Source organism: Mchenga conophoros, linkage group LG3, assembly GCF_057382185.1.
Source record: "Mchenga conophoros isolate Kocher_MC1m ecotype Shallow Benthic linkage group LG3, M_conophoros_male_GT1.1, whole genome shotgun sequence".
Classification (NCBI taxonomy): Eukaryota; Metazoa; Chordata; class Actinopteri; order Cichliformes; family Cichlidae; genus Mchenga; species Mchenga conophoros.
In genome coordinates this window covers 8,149,650-8,170,223 of record NC_140528.1, presented here as the reverse complement: position 1 = coordinate 8,170,223, position 20,574 = coordinate 8,149,650, and the positions used below count along the sequence as shown (strand labels likewise).

At 41.0% G+C, this 20,574-nt stretch overlaps 1 protein-coding gene across 1 annotated transcript in view; it reads right to left on the bottom strand.

Annotated features, from left to right (window-relative positions):
- The window catches only part of LOC146577148 (protein NLRC3-like), a 34,311-nt gene extending 14,608 nt beyond the window's left edge, over positions 1-19,703 (bottom strand). The window contains exons 1-6 of the mRNA XM_085268146.1: positions 19,585-19,703; positions 19,225-19,329; positions 18,154-18,232; positions 17,806-17,992; positions 15,877-17,677; positions 12,850-13,023 (exon numbers count right to left, since the gene is read on the bottom strand). Coding sequence (XP_085124272.1) covers positions 12,850-13,023; positions 15,877-17,677; positions 17,806-17,992; positions 18,154-18,232; positions 19,225-19,329; positions 19,585-19,703 — 2,465 coding nt within the window. The remainder of the gene's footprint in view (positions 1-12,849; positions 13,024-15,876; positions 17,678-17,805; positions 17,993-18,153; positions 18,233-19,224; positions 19,330-19,584) is intronic.
- Positions 19,704-20,574: the final 871 nt, after the last annotated feature.

The following is a 20,574-nucleotide window of genomic DNA, read 5'->3' as shown; positions in this document are numbered from 1 at the left end:
GTAAATAATTTCGTTCTAATAGTTCTGTAAGACCCTTAGGTATTATGACTCCTAGATATTTAAAGTACTCTGTTTGCCATGCTAATTGATACTTATTTTTAATTTCTTCTGATGGAATATAGTTGTACTTAAGCAATTGTGTTTTACTCATATTAACCCTATATCCAGATAGTCGACCAAAGTATTCAAATGATTGCATTAATTTAGGTAAAGAGTTTGATGGTTGACCCAAAAATATTAAAATATCATCTGCATAGCAGGCTAATTTATGCTCCTTTTCATGGATATTAATACCTTCTACTTCTTTATTTTGTCTTATATATTGAGCCAATGGTTCCAGATATAACACAAATAATAATGGTGAGCACGCACAGCCCTGCCTTGTTCCTCTTTGCAGCTTAATACTATTTGATAGGTAGCCATTAATTTTAATCCTTGCCGTAGGGTTATCATAAAGTGCCTGTATTGTCTTAATTATATTTTCGTGAAAGCCAAATGTATGCAAGACTCGGTAAAGAAAGTTCCAATTAACTGAATCGAATGATTTTTCTGCATCGATACTGATTACCATTGCTTCTATTTTATTCTTTTGAATATGATTAATAATTTGTAATGTCCGTCGTACATTATCTTGTATTTGGCGCTCTCGAATAAAACCTGTTTGATCATTATGAATTAGATTAGGTAAGAACTTTTCTAATCGTCGAGCCATGATAGATGTAAACAGCTTGTAATCTGTATTAAGAACACATATTGGTCTATATGACGCACATTCTAATTTATCCTTGTTTTCTTTTGGGATGGCAGAGATAATTGCTTCTTTCCAGCTAGAAGGTACTTGAGCCTTCTTTAGGATCCAATTCATTGTTAGAAGCATCACTGGTATTAATTCTTCTTTTAGCTCCTTGTACCATTCTGCCGTATATCCATCTGATCCTGGAGATTTATTTATTTTAACTTTACTTATTGCTATTCTTAGTTCCTTTTCTGTTATATCTTCAATCAAAGTTTTATTCTGTTCTTCATTCAGTACTGGTAAATCAAGAGAATCTAAAAAAACTGTTAATTTCAACTATACTACTCTCTGTGTTATTAGCATACAGAGTCTTATAAAATGTTTCAAATGCACTCTGAACTTCTATTGGTTTATTTTTTTATTAGTTTTGTCACTGGATGTTTAATTTTGTGAACTGTATTATCTGCTATTTTCTTTTTTAGTTTCCAGGCTAATACATTCTTTGCTTTTGATCCTCCCTCATAATACCTTTGTTTAAGAAACATTAATTTTTTTTAAATTTCATATGTGGTCAAATCATTTATTTCATTTCTTGCTTTCCTAATTTCCTCCAATATATCCTGAGATGTTTTTCTTTCATGCCTTTTCTCTAATTCTTATTTTGTAGCTCTTCTAATTTCTTATTTCTCATCTTTTTCTTATAAGAGGATATTGCTATAATTTTCCCTCTCAGGACAGCTTTTAAGGCATCCCACAGTATAGGACGAGACACCTCACCATTGTCATTAGTTTCCATATAGAAGTGAATCTCTTTCTTAATTTGTCCTTTAAAGTGAGGATCATTCAGTAAGCTTGAATTTAATTTCCAATTATTGAGTTTTGGTTGCACGTTTAAATCAACAGACAGGTATACTGGTGCATGATCGCTTAACTCTATTGTTCCAATTGCACAAGTGCTTATTTTATCTTTATTTTTCCCAAAAGTTATAAAATAATCTATTTGTTCTGTCCTCACTAAGCGTTGTCCTCGTGAACGTAGACTCAGCTATACAGACAGCTAAACACTCTCCTAATCAAAATCCAGGGAACAGGCCAATGTGTTGAGTTGGATGATTTAATAAGGAAAAAGTGTGAAACTGTTGACAAAACCAGAAATAAACCAATAAAAATGTTGCATCAACATACAGTATAACAAACACATATTCAAAAATATGAACGCAATATTTATCTGCTTAGTGAGTGCCCGAATAAAACATCAAATGAAATCACACTCATGATCAAAACATTAAAGAAACCACATGGCAAGTGAGCTAGCTTAACCTTACTAGCTTAGGTTATATACATGCATTCAAATTAAATTCTAACTACAAACTATATCACGCCTTCACAACAAATAATAATGCACACAAGTTGTCTCAGTGATAACAAACAATATTACTCACAGATGATGCCGTTTATCAACTTGTGAAGGCATGGATGGCAACAGATTAACGGAGGTGAAACTGCCTCTGGCTAGATCTTACAGAGTAAAAAAATACACAAAAACAACCACAAGAGGGCAAACTGCTGCAGAACAGAAAATGCCTAATGCCAGCACACTATTCTTGTGTATAACGAGTGCGGTGAGGAAAAATAAGTATAATCCCTTTGGTAGGGATGCAAGTCTCTCCATATATCAATTAGTCCCACCTCCTTCATCAATGTATTTATATTCTTAATTAATGTTTTAGTATTCTGTGCTTTTCTATTGGAAATATCTAGCTTTGGTTGTAGATGTATATTTAAATCTCCTCCGCAAATTAGGAAACCTACTGTCTCTGTTACCATCACATCTATAATTTTCTTAAAGAAATAAATATCGCTTCCAGGGGGTGCATATATATTTAACAACGTGACTGGGTTCCCCTCAATGTTTCCCCTTACCAAAATATAACGTCCCTCTTTATCACTTATCTCAGATATTTTTTCAAAGAGTAATTTGCTTGATAACAGGATAGCTACTCCTCTCCTTCGTCCAGTTTTATAGGAAGAGGAGAAAACTGTTGTATAACCCATTCTTTTCAGTTTTTCATGCTCCTTACAGTCTAGATGGGTTTCCTGTAGATACACTATTTGTACTTGTTCTTTCTTCATTTTAGTTAAAATTTTATTACGTTTAATTGGATTCGACAGGCCATTTACATTATATGATATGATTTTTACCTTATCTTTAAGCATACCCTTACTATTTGAATATTATTAATGTAACAACGACATGTACCATCAGACCACTCCCTAAACATACATAAGCAAACATTAATATTAACATTAAAGCTGTATAAAACAACAGCTACAGAAATAAGCTTTATTTGGTCAAAGGAAAAAAAAAAAAAAAGACTTCCAACTGTGGGGTCCCCGATATGACCCTAAGTAAGCCCCGATAAAAGAGGGGGCTTCGAGGGGGGCCTCTCTCACCTCTATGTGAGACAGGGCCTTCCTTAGCCAGCAGGCCAATGTCCATTCTACTAATAGCATAGGTAGCACGTCCGCCTATTTTCAATTTCTGCATTGCCACTTCAGTATATTATTTCGAGATAAGAAGTCTTTAGCAGTGTATATGGCTATAGCTTGATTCCAGCTTTGATATCATTGATTTCAATGAAGAGCTTTGTGATTGTAGCAAAGGGCTGGTAGCTCTGAGAGTCCCACTGAGGCGTTTGTGAAGGTTCGCAGTCATCTAAAGAGCTTAGAAAAAAAGGCATCTGGACTTCTTTAAGTTTCTTGAAGACGTTTCACCTCTCATCCAAGAAGCTTCTTTATTTCTAGGGTCAAATGGTGGAGAGCCCCAGATTAGCCTGTGTACAAACAGACTTCAGCCATATGAGAGTGAGTGTGAGTGAATGAGAGCACACACAGGACACTCTGATCTCTGAATGTGTGTGACGCAGTGAAAAAGAGGATTGTACTGGATATACTGTGACTGACAAACAGAGTTTAAAGAGAAAGGTGTTTGGATTAAAATGGATTATGCTAAAGTGAACGTGCTAATGAAATCTGAACTGACTGAAATGTGAAGTGAAGATAATTCAGATGTAAAAGAGAGAAACTGATAATAAGGTGGGGCTGGAGATCAGTGAAGGGCATGTAAACACCTGACTGGTTGACTAGATATCAGATCGACAGTTTCACAGTTTTCCCTGTGGATTATAACTTTAAGAAGATGTGACATTCATCAAGGAATCCTGCTCTCCGGATTATTTCCATGAACACTGAGCTGGATCACATCTACAGTGCTGGAAGTGCCCATCTCACCACCAACCTCTCTGTGCACATTCACTTTTCAACCCTTTGTGAGACACTAAAGGTGTAAATCTGAGTATTTATCTATGTTAGTGCGAACACCTCTAATAGGTTGGTTTAGTCTTTCCAAGTCATATCTTCCCTTAGATCTGCGGTCCAGGCTCCTAAAATCATCCTAGTTTTACAAGCACTACAATCTAGAGGAGAGCTGCACTAACAGGTGTGACTGATGAGATCTGACCTGCAAGGATACTCATGTTTATGTGTATCAGGACAAGCAGGGAAGACCTGGACATCAACTCTGTCAGGCTGCCTGAGTCCTCTCACCCACATCAGCTCAGAACTCTGCATTATCTACTGAGTCAGACTCAGAGGATCAGGGATCAGAAGTTCTACAAAGAGTAGAACCAGACTTCCTGTATAGAGGTGTGTGGGCCTACTGATCCACAGTGTCAGCACAACTTTCACATCATATTCATCTCAGCACTAGTAAAACATGTGACTGACCTCAGAGTTTCAAATCGACATCGTGGATTCTCCAGAAGAACACACAGCTGCTTCACTCCTGAATCCTGCAGGTTGTTGTAGGTTCCACTCAGGTCCAGCACTCTGGGATACGAGGGGTTGGACTTCAGCGCTGCTGCCAGATAATCACAGCTGATCTCTGACAAATCACAGTCCTTCGATCTGAATAAAAAATGAAAGATGTAAGTTTATTAGACAAAGTGTGAGCTTGAAATCATTCAGTGTTTCATCATCTGTTCAGAGCTGAAGAAGGTTCAGAATGTAGAAGTTTAGAAAATGGAAACTCCAAACAGCTGAAGCCAACAGGAAGCAGCTTCAAACAAACAAGAGAAAAAAATGAATTTTTCACATTGAAGTCGTACATTTATCATAAAGTTGTCAAGTTTTGCCGTGTGAAATAAAAAAAAACTGAACAGGAATCCTCAGAGTTGAACCCTCTGCACAGAGGTTCAGGTTCCTCTTCAGGTCCCAAAGTGCAGAACAACAAGGTTTCAAACAGCTTCGTTCCATCAGCATCAGCCACAGAAATGCAGAGATAATTCTTTGGATCTCTTGGTTGTGTTGTATGATGCTGTGTTTGCATATCTGGTGTCTGTGTTGCTTTGTGAGGACGGATCATTTACTGCAGCTCCAGATAAACAGAGCTGGACCTGAACCTGGTAGCTTCACTTAGAAGACACTTGTGACGGGAACGTCAGGTCAAAAAAGTGCCCCTCCGACAGCCAAACCCATCTGTTCTCTGATTGGATAGTTACATTTGTGATTGACATGACATTGACCAATCAGATGAAAGGAAGAAAAATAGGGTCAAAATTCGTACTTGTAACTTGCAGGGGGTTTTTTTTGGCTAAGTCCACACACAAATCTTTTTTACACACACACACAAATCTTTTTTACACATACAAAGTTTTTTTCACGCACACACAAATCTTTTTTACACACACACAAATTCTTTTTACACATACAAATCCTGATTTACAAGTACAAAATATTTATGACCACATTTTGAGCCCATACAAATGTTCTGCAGACGAGTCCATGCGCTCACAACAAAGCTCAGTGTGGACGACGCTGTGCACGCTCCAATGCTGATTGGTTAGAAAGTGGGCGGGAACAGGGAAGAGAGCGACAGCAGTGTTCAGCACAAACACGAAGGACCAAAGAAGAAGAACATGACAAGCTCAGATGGAGGCTGCAGTGGACACTTTTCATTGTTTTAACATTCGCTTTCACTTCAGCTTCACCAACAACAGCACAAGCAGAGCAGCCCACTGACTGCGTGGCCGTGACGGCGCCCCCTGGTGACTGTAAACCACTACAACATGTAGACGGCCGTCTGCTGCTCATTTCTTTGCCACCATCACAGGAGCTCTTTATCATGTTCTACACTCTCATTGGTTCTTTGTGTGCTTGTTTTTTAGAACAGTAGTCATTGTGATTGTTCAAAGAAGACAGTCAGCTGTGTAGCTCCTACAGCAGTGATTGGAATAACTACTGAAGCTAATCCAGTATCAAAGCTCAGGAATCAGCAGCTCCCACCTCTTTTTCTTTGAACAACTATTTTTAGCTGCTGTGTTTTTGTGTTTCTGCGGACCTCAGACATCCTGCTGCTCTGGAGAACTGAAGCTCTAAAGGCTTCAGCCTTTATCTCCAAGAAACAAAGCTGATCATGGAGACCCAGCAGGTCAGCTGATCTGTGGACAGCACCAGCATCTTTAAGTAAGTCTGAGAGGTGAGCAGTCTTTGGAAGCCTTTACTGTCTGATAGTCTCAGAGCAGGATTTGGATCATTATTTGGCTTTTCTTCTATTATTATGTTTAGTTTCTGCTTCACAGATATTCTCTGAGATGTTCTCTGAAATGTTTCCCACTGTTGGACAAACTTTTACAGTTTCTTCATAAAGGAGATCTCCTGTGCAGTCCATCTGTGATAATATGTTAAACACTGAATTATGATTCATATCTGAATGTACTGACTGTTAATTACTGATGAGAACATAATCAGTAAATATAAATATGTTTGAGTTTGGCTTTGATGAATCAGAATAAAAGTAATAAAATAATGATTTTAGAGACAGGCCTAACTCAGGCCAGCTGACAGCCTGTGTACAAACAGACTTCAGCCATATGAGAGTGAGTGTGAGTGAATGAGAGCACACACAGGACACTCTGATCTCTGAATGTGTGTGACGCAGTGAAAAAGAGGATTGTACTGGATATACTGTGACTGACAAACAGAGTTTAAAGAGAAAGGTGTTTGGATTAAAATGGATTATGCTAAAGTGAACGTACTAATGAAATCTGAACTGACTGAAATGTGAAGTGAAGATAATTCAGATGTAAAAGAGAGAAACTGATAATAAGGTGGGGCTGGAGATCAGTGAAGGGCATGTAAACACCTGATTGGTTGAGTAGATATCAGATCGACAGTTTCACAGTTTTCCCTGTGGATTATAACTTTAAGAAGATGTAACATTCATCAAGGAATCCTGCTCTCCGGATTATTTCCATGAACACTGAGCTGGATCACATCTACAGTGCTGGAAGTGCCCGTCTCACCACCAACCTCCCTGTGCACATTCACTTTTCAACCCTTTGTGAGACACTAAAGGTGTAAATCTGAGTATTTATCTATGTTAGTGCGAACACCTCTAATAGGTTGGTTTAGTCTTTCCAAGTCATATCTTCCCTTAGCTCTGCGGTCCAGGCTCCTAAAATCATCCTAGTTTTACAAGCACTACAATCTAGAGGAGAGCTGCACTACCAGGTGTGACTGATGAGATCTGACCTGCAAGGATACTCATGTTTATGTATATGAGGACAAGCAGGGAAGACCTGGACATCAACTCTGTCAGGCTGCCTGAGTCCTCTCACCCACATCAGCTCAGAACTCTGCATTATCTACTGAGTCAGACTCAGAGGATCAGGGATCAGAAGTTCTACAAAGAGTAGAACCAGACTTCCTGTATAGAGGTGTGTGGGCCTACTGATCCACAGTGTCAGCACAACTTTCACATCATATTCATCTCAGCACTAGTAAAACATGTGACTGACCTCAGAGTTTCAAATCGACATCGTGGATTCTCCAGAAGAACACACAGCTGCTTCACTCCTGAATCCTGCAGGTTGTTGTAGGTTCCACTCAGGTCCAGCACTCTGGGATACGAGGGGTTGGACTTCAGCGCTGCTGCCAGATAATCACAGCTGATCTCTGACAAACCACAGTCCTTCAATCTGAATAAAAAATGAAAGATGTAAGTTTATTAGACAAAGTGTGAGCTTGAAATCATTCAGTGTTTCATCATCTGTTCAGAGCTGAAGAAGGTTCAGAATGTAGAAGTTTAGAAAATGGAAACTCCAAACAGCCGAAGCCAACAGGAAGCAGCTTCAAACAAACACAACAAGAGAAAAAACTCTGAATCTTTCACATTAAAGTCGTACATTTATCATAAAGTTGTCAAGTTTTGCCGTGTGAAATAACAAAACTGAACAGGAATCCTCAGAGTTGAACCCTCTGCACAGAGGTTCAGGTTTCTCTTCAGGTCCCAAAGTGCAGAACAACAAGGTTTCAAACAGCTTCGTTCCAGCAGCATCAGCCACAGAAATGCAGAGATAATTCTTTGGATCTCTTGGTTGTGTTGTATGATGCTGTGTTTGCATATCTGGTGTCTGTGTTGCTTTGTGAGGACGGATCATTTACTGCAGCTCCAGATAAACAGAGCTGGACCTGAACCTGGTAGCTTCACTTAGAAGACACTTGTGACGGGAACGTCAGGTCAAAAAAGTGCCCCTCCGACAGCCAAACCCATCTGTTCTCTGATTGGATAGTTACATTTGTGATTGACATGACATTGACCAATCAGATGAAAGGAAGAAAAATAGGGTCAAAATCCGTACTTGTAACTTGCAGGGGTTTTTTTTGGCTAAGTCCACACACAAATCTTTTTTACACACACACACAAATCTTTTTTACACACACACACAAATCTTTTTTACACATACAAAGATTTTTTCACGCACACACAAATCTTTTTTACACATACAAATTTTTTTACACACACACACAAATTCTTTTTACACATACAAAACCTGATTTACAAATACAAAATATTTATGACCACATTTTGAGCCCATACAAATGTTCTGCAGACGAGTCCATGCGCTCACAACAAAGCTCAGTGTGGACGACGCTGTGCACGCTCCAATGCTGATTGGTTAGAAAGTGGGCGGGAACAGGGAAGAGAGCGACAGCAGTGTTCAGCACAAACACGAAGGACCAAAGAAGAAGAACATGACAAGCTCAGATGGAGGCTGCAGTGGACACTTTTCATTGTTTTAACATTCGCTTTCACTTCAGCTTCACCAACAACAGCACAAGCAGAGCAGCCCACTGACTGCGTGGCCGTGACGGCGCCCCCTGGTGACTGTAAACCACTACAACATGTAGACGGCCGTCTGCTGCTCATTTCTTTGCCACCATCACAGGAGCTCTTTATCCTGTTCTACACTCTCATTGGTTCTTTGTGTGCTTGTTTTTTAGAACAGTAGTCATTGTGATTGTTCAAAGAAGACAGTCAGCTGTGACTAAATGTAGCTCCTACAGCAGTGATTGGAATAACTACTGAAGCTAATCCAGTATCAAAGCTCAGGAATCAGCAGCTCCCACCTCGTTTTCTTTGAACAACTATTTTTAGCTGCTGTGTTTTTGTGTTTCTGCGGACCTCAGACATCCTGCTGCTCTGGAGAACTGAAGCTCTAAAGGCTTCAGCCTTTATCTCCAAGAAACAAAGCTGATCATGGAGACCCAGCAGGTCAGCTGATCTGTGGACAGCACCAGCATCTTTAAGTAAGTCTGAGAGGTGAGCAGTCTTTGGAAGCCTTTACTGTCTGATAGTCTCAGAGCAGGATTTGGATCATTATTTGGCTTTTCTTCTATTATTATGTTTAGTTTCTGCTTCACAGATATTCTCTGAGATGTTCTCTGAAATGTTTCCCACTGTTGGACAAACTTTCACAGTTTCTTCATAAAGGAGATCTCCTGTGCAGTCCATCTGTGATAATATGTTAAACACTGAATTATGATTCATATCTGAATGTACTGACTGTTAATTACTGATGAGAACATAATCAGTAAATATAAATATGTTTGAGTTTGGCTTTGATGAATCAGAATAAAAGTAATAAAATAATGATTTTAGAGACAGGCCTAACTCAGGCCAGCTGACAGCCTGTGTACAAACAGACTTCAGCCATATGAGAGTGAGTGTGAGTGAATGAGAGCACACACAGGACACTCTGATCTCTGAATGTGTGTGACGCAGTGAAAAAGAGGATTGTACTGGATATACTGTGACTGACAAACAGAGTTTAAAGAGAAAGGTGTTTGGATTAAAATGGATTATGCTAAAGTGAACGTGCTAATGAAATCTGAACTGACTGAAATGTGAAGTGAAGATTATTCAGATGTAAAAGAGAGAGAAACTGATAATAAGGTGGGGCTGGAGATCAGTGAAGGGCATGTAAACACCTGATTGGTTGACTAGATATCAGATCGACAGTTTCACAGTCTTCCCTGTGGATTATAACTTTAAGAAGATGTAACATTCATCAAGGAATCCTGCTCTCCGGATTATTTCCATGAACACTGAGCTGGATCACATCTACAGTGCTGGAAGTGCCCGTCTCACCACCAACCTCTCTGTGCACATTCACTTTTCAACCCTTTGTGAGACACTAAAGGTGTAAATCTGAGTATTTATCTATGTTAGGGCAAACACCTCTAATAGGTTGGTTTAGTCTTTCCAAGTCATATCTTCCCTTAGCTCTGCGGTCCAGGCTCCTAAAATCATCCTAGTTTAACAAGCAGTACAATCTAGAGGAGAGCTGCACTAACAGGTGTGACTGATGAGATCTGACCTGCAAGGATACTCATGTTTATGTATATCAGGACAAGCAGGGAAGACCTGGACATCAACTCTGTCAGGCTGCCTGAGTCCTCTCACCCACATCAGCTCATCAACTCTAAACAGGAACGAGCAGCTCATTTCAAAATAAAAGGTTGGAATTGTAAAGAAAACAAACAGAGCTCATAAACTGAAACTGATTTCATTTTTTCAGCTGGAACATTTTAGTTGTTTCTTTTTCAATACATACATAATTATATTTACAGTAAGTCTTATCAATCCCCTTTTCCCTGCCAGTCACCGCCAATGTTCCCTCTAATGTTTCATGTGTCTGAGCGAACACACAAACTCCCTGAGCGTCCCTTGGACCACTGTGATCAACAGCAGACGTGTGCACTGTGGTCACGCCAGCATCTTATCCATCCAAGTTACATGGTTTATTAAAGTAATCAAATTACAGCATTTACATTTATGTTAGACTACTTTTAATTAACTGCTTTAGCCCACTTACAATGAAAATTAAAAACAACCTTGTTCATGACCTGTAGCATGTTAACACTATTGGAAGTAAAAATAACTTGAACTCCAATTTTGAAAACACAACTTTATTTTTTCTATTTTTATAAAGCTCTGACTTGTATTATGAGTCTGTGGTCTGGGAGAGAGTCTGTAACTCTGTCTGCAAAATACAGGATATAATGACCAATGTTGGACAATTAATTATATAGTTACTTCTTCAAAAAAGTAACTGAGTTTTGCAAACAACAAAGTTTGTTGCAATAAATACTGAATACTATCATTGTTATAAACAACAATACTATTCAGGAAGAAAACCAAACATTGCAGATATTTTATCATAACTCTGGTTTTACGTGGCCGATCAACACAATTTAAAAACTGGTATAAAGTCCACACTTTGTCCGTCAGTTGCTCCGTCTGTCCTGCTCACATCTCCAATGGTTGTACACGTTGTCATTAACGTGGCTTCACCTCATCATCAGCCACTTTGCTCGTTATAACACCGGTGTCGGCACATAAGGACGCTGTCATAGCCTGTCAGCGACGTTGATTAGCTGCGTATATACGAATGTGAATCGCGTGATTGGCTGGACTATGGGATAAGGTGGCATCGTTCTAATCCCATATGGGAGCAGCCGGTCACTGACTAACACTGCAAAACAGAATTGTTAAAGTTTTAATTTTAATTTCAATTGAGATTTGATTATTATTATTTTTTTTGTGTGTGCAACACAGATTTTCTTTGTGCAGAGACGTGCCAGCAGCGCGCAGTTGCACGACCGCAGCTTAGAGGGAACATTGGGCACCACCACAGTTCACTTCAACAAAACTTTACTTCAGATTTGTTTTCATGTTTTGATCCAGTGATGAGAGCCGTTTCCCCCATGTCCAGTCCTTGTACTAAGCTAGGCTAAACATGTCCAGTGCCTGTCTCTGTGCAGCTTTTAATCTGATGTTAATAAGGTAGAAATGGAGGAAGAAGAAAATGACTTCATCAATCAACATGCAGCTACCAACCCAAAAGGTGAGGTGGTGGTTAGTTATTACTGTTGTTTATGATCCCCTACATTATCCTACATTCAAATATATTCTCCAGCTACAATAGTGTTTGTGTTCCTAAAAGGATTTCATGAACGTGTTATTGTTCATGTCACATCTGTATGAAACAAAGAGGAAGTGAGGTTTATCCTTCATGATCACAAACTGTTCCAGCATGTAAACCTGAGATCTGTGTGGAGCAGCTGACCTGTACGATGTGCTCAACACAAACATTATTTACCATCAGTTACTGTGTGACTGAACCACGAGGGTGTATGAAACATCGCTTTTAGTTTTGATAGCACATGGCAACATTCAGACGTGAATCTATACAGTAACACTTTGATTTGTTACAGTGAGGAGACTGTTGAAGGGAACGATGAGGGGAAACTGTAACAGCAGCAACAGAAACCAGGAGACAAAGCTGAGGTCTGGGTTCCTCTATGCTACACACAGCCTCCTGCTCCTGGACTTTAGTAAACACAGACATATCTCCAAGTACACTTACTTCAGAAACTCTATCAAACTCATTACAAGTTTACTTCAGCTTTAAATTACTCACAACATCAGCACAAATGAGTAAACAAAGTAACTCACAGCTACTGTTCAAGTTTAGTCATCTTTAATACAAATATACCTCATTATTATGAATCTCACAGCTACCTGCTCATTGAACTGAACAATAATTCTGTTTGACCATTAAAACAAAATATGTGACTGTAAAAAATCTTCAGACAGTAATTAAGAATCTCCTAAGCAATCCAAATATAAAGAAAAATTCACCTGCCAATTCTATAAAGCTTGGTTGTTTGTACAATAATATCATTTAATGATATGTTTGGATCCTGACCTGAGAGTTTCCAGTGTACAATGTGGACTCTGCAGTGCAGCAGACAGAAGCTTTACTCCTGAATCCCGCAGGTCATTGTTACTCAGGTCCAGCTCTTTCAGACTAGAGGACTGGGAGTTGAGAACTGAGGACAGAGCATCACAGCTTCTCTCTGAGAGGTTACAGCCACTCAGTCTGGAAGAAAACAAACAAACAATTAAATCAGTCAAATGAAACATTTTTAATGCCAGCATGCAATACAATTATTGGTTAACTAAATAGCTTCATTAAAACACAACTCTTCTTCTATATCAGCACTTACTCCTTGTAAGCTCCACCTGCTCCACCATCTGAGTCAGACGACATGAAAACAAACTGTGAATCTAGTAGAAACATGATTGGAAATCTTCTCAGATCCATTTGTACATTTAGAGCCTGATCCTGAAATATAGCAGCACGGACATTCACAGCAGCAAAGGGTTCTTGCTGATCTGAGCTGGCTTGGCCCTGGCTTATTGAAGATTAAAGAAAGTGGAATCAGCTGTTCAAAACCCCACAAGGCTGCCCGCTGTGACTGAAACAATGGGACGGGTCGTGACTTCTCAAAATGGGCTCAATGAACGCAGCACGGATAAGATCTTGAAGAAGCTCATGGCGGTCGTGAGTTCTCAGACTTTGCTCTTTGAGCGCAAAACCGATAACCTCTCGGAGAAGCTCGTGGCTCTCCAACGGGAGATTGAGAGACGAGTGACGGACTGCTAGATCAGCTGTGAAATTGACATGCAGTTGTTCGCACCAAAGAAAGCCACCATCATTTCATGCGGCTAACATACCGGCGCCAGCTGTGGTCTCAAGGCTGGAGCTGAACATAACAAATCTCACCCTGATAACAGACGGTGTTTAGACTGTTCCTTCCCATCCTAAGCATGCTTATCCCCTCCCGGTGCAGACGGTGGGTCGAGGGGACCAGCGCAAATGCTGCAGGCCCGGGTGCACTGTCTACACCGGCTGTCTCTCACCTTTTACCCATCCCTGTTGCTTGTCATGTGTTTCTATGGCGCATTAAGAGTTTTCATGTGCTCTGCGCTAAGGTCATTTTTTTTCTGTTCTCAAACTGATCTCCCTGTTGGAGCTCAGTCTGGGAGGAGTTCTTTTGTCTCCTCATCTTTCCTGATGTTGTGCATTTTCTGCTGTTCGGTTCCAGGTCGCTGCTCTAGCGGCTGACCGGCCAGCTACCTGGCCTGACCCGTCCCCCCAATGTGATGTTTGTGTATTGTATGTACGGTTCAATATCCTAATTGCCTCTTGAAAATAAATACAGAGTTCTTAATCTGAATCTGAAAAGATTACAGAAGACGACTCTGTTCAGTAAATATTACGCTCATGCTGTCACGAAATACCAAAGGTAGGTAAAACTCTGGTTGTTGCAGCCATCCAGTATGACATGCTTTGTACTGTCCTGCTGCAGTTTGTGACACCTGGTTGATGAGTTGTGAAGGATGATGAAACAAACACTTCACTCAATGTTTGTCTTCTAAACTGGATGTAATTTTGGCAGCCGATAGTTTTTCTTAATCTATCCCAGCTGCAAATAGGAATACAACAAATAAATAACTTTACCCACTTGGATCCTTATCATTCAAGATTGTGAAAAGATTCTCTAGTCAGAGAATACTGGTGATTTTAGATGAGAGAGATGGAAGATGATGAAGGGGAAGAGTTTTCAGAACTTGAGGCCTTTTGTCTTCACTGTATAGGACAAAGAAGACAGGAAGGGAGGGAGAAGTGAGGAGAATAACACACAGGAAATGGTGTTGGGCAGACTCAAACCAGGCCCTGGAGTCACGACTCTAACCTTCAGTGCATGGGTCACCTGCTCAGCCAGGTAAGCTACAGCAGTCAGCAGTGTGTGAGTTAATTTGAAGACAATGACGACTATAAGTCAGGTAAAAAAAAAATACTATCATCAACCAACAAGGGGAAAACAGTGAGCTTGAATGACCAAGCTTTGACCAAGGGTGGCTCACTCCTCGGTCTTCTTGCACAAGGAGTGAACCACCCTGCATGGCTATCAATGTGGTGCAACCAAGGCCATCATACAGTACAGGCCATTCAAGCTGATTTTAACTTTTCCTCCCAGATACCACCTTAGAAATCATCTAGATTAGGATATGTTGGCTGTTCTAGATCCAATCACAACAAACAGAGAGCTGTTGTGTGTCCAAGGTGAACAGGAAGAATATATACATGCATAAAGTCAATAAAGTCAGAAGGTTTGCTTTAGACTGTGCTGCAGTTTATCATCAAAGACAAACAGGCACCATGCTGCCAACAAATGGCATCAAGTCTGACTTGAAGTTTTTTGTTCTTTTTTTTTTAAATCAAGATTAAATTTTATAGCAACCACAGCAGAGATGACCAGGGAAGGTGTGCTTGAGGGGATATAGCTACAACAGCTGGTTTCAGACTGAAGATGAACTGAGGTGCTGCACCCAAGTCTGCAGGTTCAGGGAGGGACAAACATCTGCTGCAACCAGATTGGAGTGAGAGGAGAGAGCAGGCCAACAACAACAAAGAAACAACAAACACACTGTGGAAGACCGAAGCAGAGTTTAGTTTAAAGTGGAACTAAGGATGTTTCTCTGGCTACCATGATTCACTGAGTAATTCAAATGCTTTCTTTAATGCAGGACCCACCATGCATGTAAAAGCAAGTGTTTCACCAACATTTGTGACTAAAATAGACCTGCAGTAGAAATGTATCTAGGAGCATGCATGTGAATATGAAGTATCACAACATCAGGCACATGCAGCCTAAGTGTTTAAACAAAGACTGATAACATAACAGCAGCAGTGATGATTAGAGTTTATGGTGAATCCAGCGTCTCGAGTTCACCGAGTTCTGGAGGCATCAAAGAGGTTACAGTTGTACTGGAGAAATCCCAAAACTTTAGGATACAAATTCATACAAAGACCGAAAGCCTGGTGAAATAAATTACTGACACAGTTGGATGTTAAAAGTAAAGACATGAGTACAAATGTACTCACAGAGCTTTGTTGGAGGCTTTGACCACTAGCAGCAGCCTCAGAAGAGCCTCCTCTGAAGCAGAGTATTTCTTCAGGTCAAACACATCCAGATCTTCTTCTGATGACAGTAAGATGAAGACCAGAGCTGACCACTGAGCAGGAGACAGTTCATCTGTGGAGAGACGTCCTGATCTCAGGGACTGTTGGATCTCCTCCACTAGAGAACGATCATTCAGTTCATTCAGACAGTGGAACAGATTGATGCTTTTCTCTGCAGACAGATTCTCACTGAGCTTCTTCTTGATGTACTGAACTGTTTCCTGATTGGTCTGTGAGCTACTTCCTGTCTGTGTCAGCAGACCTCGTAGGAGAGTCTGATTGGTCTGCAGTGAAAGACCCAGGAGGAAGCGGAGGAACAAGTCCAGGTGTCCATTTGGACTCTGTAAGGCCTTGTTCACAGCACTCTGGTGGAGAGATTGAAGTTTTGGTTTGTTAAATAATTTAGATTTCTTGGATGTTGTTTGTTGTTGTTCCAGCAGATTGAGTCCAGAGTTGATGAAGGTCCGATGGACATGAAGAGCAGCCAGAAACTCCTGAACACTCAGATGGATGAAGCAGAACACCTTGTCCTGGTACAGTCCGCTCTCCTCTTTAAAGATCTGTGTGAACACTCCTGAGTACACTGAGGCTGCTCTGATATCGATGCCACACTCTGTCAGGTCTGATTCATAGAAGATCAGGTTTCCTTTCTGCAGCTGATCAAAAGCCAGTTTTCCCAGAGACTCCATCATCTTCCTGCTCTCAGGACTCCAGTGTGGATCTGTCTCAGCTCCTCCATCATACTTGACCTTCTTCACTTTGGCCTGAACCACCAGGAAGTGGATGTACATCTCAGTCAGGGTGTTGGGCAGCTGTCCTCCCTCTCTGGTTTCCAGCACATCCTCCAGAACTGTAGCAGTGATCCAGCAGAAGACTGGGATGTGGCACATGATGTGGAGGCTTCGTGATGTCTTGATGTGGGAGATGATCCTGCTGGCCTGCTCCTCATCTCTGAATCTCTTCCTGAAGTACTCCTCCTTCTGTGGGTCAGTGAACCCTCTGACCTCTGTCACCATGCCAACACAATCAGGAGGGATCTGATTGGCTGCTGCAGGTCGTGTGGTTATCCAGAGGCGAGCAGAGGGAAGCAGTTTCCCCCTGATGAGGTTTATCAGCAGCACATCCACTGAGGTGGACTTTCTAGGGTCAGTTAGGATTGTAGTTTTGTGGAAGTCCAGAGGAAGTCGACACTCATCCAGACCATCAAAGATGAACACAACCTGGAAGTCTTCAAAGCTGCAGATTCCTGCTTCTTTGGTTTCAGTAAAGAAGTGATGAACAAGTCCCACCAAGCTGAACTTTTCCTCTTTCAGCACATTCAGCTCTCTGAAAGTGAATGGAAATATGAACTGGATGTCCTGGTTGGCTTTGTCTTCAGCCCAGTCCAGGCTGTATTTCTGTGTTAAGACTGTTTTCCCAATGCCAGCCACTCCCTTTGTCAGCACTGTTCTGATTGGTTCGTCTCTTCCAGGTGAGGCTTTAAAGATGTCTTCTTGTCTGATGGTTGTTTCTGGTCTGTCTGGTTTCCTGGATGCTGTTTCAATCTGTCTGACCTCATGTTCATCATTGACCTCTGCAGTCCCTCCCTCTGTGATGTAGAGCTCTGTGTAGATCTGATTCAGGAGGGTTGGGTTTCCTGCTTTAGCGATGCCCTCAAACACACACTGGAACTTCTTCTTCAGGGTGGATTTAAGGTTACGGTGACAAACTGGAGCTTGAAGCTCTGAATGAGAAGAAAAATAAACACTCAATTCCAAAAAGAACTCATCTTTAAAACATGTTGCTCCATCTTCCATCTCTGGAAAATGTTCATTTATCCAGCAGCTTAAATCTTTAGATAAATCCTCTTACTGCTCTGCAGACGGTCAGCCAGCTCCTCCTGCTTCATTCTCCTCAGGAAGTCCACTGTGATCTTCACAAATGCCTCTCTGCTGCTGCTCCTCTGATCCTCTAAGCATTCTGGGTAATCTGGACTCAGAACCTTCTGGATCTTCTTCAGCTCGTTCTTCACAAAAGTGATGATGTTGTCCTCCAGCAGCTGGAACAGAATATTTATGAATGAGCCAATCAGACTGAAATCATGGAGCCAAACATCAGATCCATGTTGGACACACTGACGATCCACTGGTCTACAAAGAGCAGCATGGAGATGACTGTGAACAGAACAGATGTAACAGTAGTTGTTGTACATGTACAGACCATAAATATGGAGTCCAGCTGTGTTTGATGCTGCTGGGCAGACTGACCACTGGGAACCTCTGAGCTCTGCTGGTCCACTCTGTGGAGGAACCATGAAGGATTAGATCAACACAGGATAAAGATCCAGGAGTTTCTGCTCAAATAACTTCATCTGAATCAAGTCTGTCAAGTTTTAAACTCTCAGATTGTGAACATATCAGTAATTTTCAGTCTGTTTTCATGGACGTCCTTTCAGTGGTGATGTCAGGGATGATTTTGAAGAAGCTCATCAAACTGAACCATCAGCAGATCACTGCTCCAAAACCAGAACATGATCCGAGTCTCCCTCCACCAGCAGAACACCAGCTTTACTAACGTGGTAGATCAGTGTAGTACAGATCAATAACTGATGAGTCATTTGATCAAAATCACTGAGTGCTTCACGTCTGACCCTCTGATGCTTCTGTAGACATTTTGCATATTTAATGAATGTCTGACAGTTTTACATTCATTCTATGAACACAGTGGAAATGTTGTGTTATAGTCTCCATGTTGTTTCCAGCATCATAAATTCTTAAGTTCAGAAAATTAGATTCTTTCTTCACAGCTGAAAAACAACAACATTTATTCTCTATTGAAATCTGCATCGTCCACTCCAAAGGTCACAATCTGAAGGTAACATCTGGTTTTGTTCCCTGTGGTTAACTCTGAGCATCAGTATGGTGGGATTTATCCACTACATCCACACCACTGTGGTTCAGTGTTGTCCTGATGGAGTAACAGCAGCCAGTATGATCCAGGCTTTAGCTGCTGGGTCTCTGTGTGACCTCTCAGACTGTTTAACAGATCAGACACAAAGAGAATCAGAGCAGCTCTGTTCTTTAAAGACAAACATGAACCCACTCAGGTCACACTTTCCCCACAGATATGAGCATCACTGTCCTCAAACAGCAAATGACCAAGTCGAACATTTGGATCTTTTCTCTTTCATTGTTTTCTTTTTAATGAATCTTTGTAACAATCTGAGGATGTTTCAGGTCATATTTATCCAGGAAACACAAACATGTAAAGGAGTCATCACAGCTCTCTGACCTCGTTGCTCCAGGTTCACCACTGAAGCCTGGAGGATTTAGCTCTTTGGACCAGTCACTCCTCACAGACGGACAGCTGGACCCTGCAGACTGTGACCTCTGACCTCTGCAGACACAAACATGATTGAAGCAGCTGTGATCACACAGACTGCAGATAATGCAGCTGTTTCCTGTCAGTAACATCCTCTTAGATTAGAGTTCAGCTTTTTACAGGAAAACTGGACAAAACTGATTTTTGTTACAAACTCATTTTCATTTCCTCTCAGCTCACAAACACAGTCAGACAATCAACCAGAGTCAACACTGATTATAATGTCAGTGCAGAATTATTTCTGTTACTCAGTGAGTTCAGCTCTCTGACCTCGTTGCTCCAGGTTCACCACTGAAGTTTGGATTATGATCTTTGGACCGGTCACTCCTCACAGACGGACAGCTGGACCCTGCAGACTCTGCTCTGTCCTCCTCTTCCTCCATCATCATCTTCAGTCAGTCTGAGAGGTAAACCACAAACACTCAGTGAGTTCACATTAACAGGAGGAACTGAGTTACAGTCGCTGACCTCTGACCTGTCATGTAACATAGAAACCAGGTCAATATGTCTGTAGGTTCAGTCATCCAGGTCATGTGATCTAAGGAGCTTGGAGAGAAAAGAGACGTCTTTAAGTTTCTGGAAGACGTTTCATCTGAGAAGCTTCTTCAGCTCTAAAACCAAACGGTGGAGAGTCCCAGATATTTAAACCTGAGAGGGAAAGAAAGCATGTCGCTGACCCACCACTGATGTTATTTCAAGGAGGAAACTGAGAGCCTTTGCACCAGGAGCACAAACATCAGCTCCAGCAATGATCCACTGATGTGTTTTTATTCCATGTATGAATGTTGTTATTGACAGAGATGACGTTTGTGTGTCAGTGATGCAGTGACTGTTGTTGTTACCTGTACAGGCTGGTTAGACTCTATGAAACAGATCATACAGATCTCTGCATGTTAGAAGAGACTATTAAAGGTCATGAATGAGACAAAGGCAGGGAGGCGTCCTTTACAGCTAAACAGCAGAGTGAGAGAACAGCCAGCACCTCTACATTTATCACATTATACAGCACATGTATGATACTGACAGGGATGAGAAGAATTTAGTGATTCTGATCCCATCATTGATATTACTTATTGATTCTCAGTAGCTCTGCTCTGACAGTCACCACCATCACTGAGCAGCATATCAAAGACATTTGTGCACATTAACTGCATGTTGTGGCTCAAATGTTTGTGCATGTTGGAGGCATTTCCTCTTTGTTGTGATCAGTGTTGGTCATTACTCAAAACAGTCATTATTACACATATTACACAGAACACT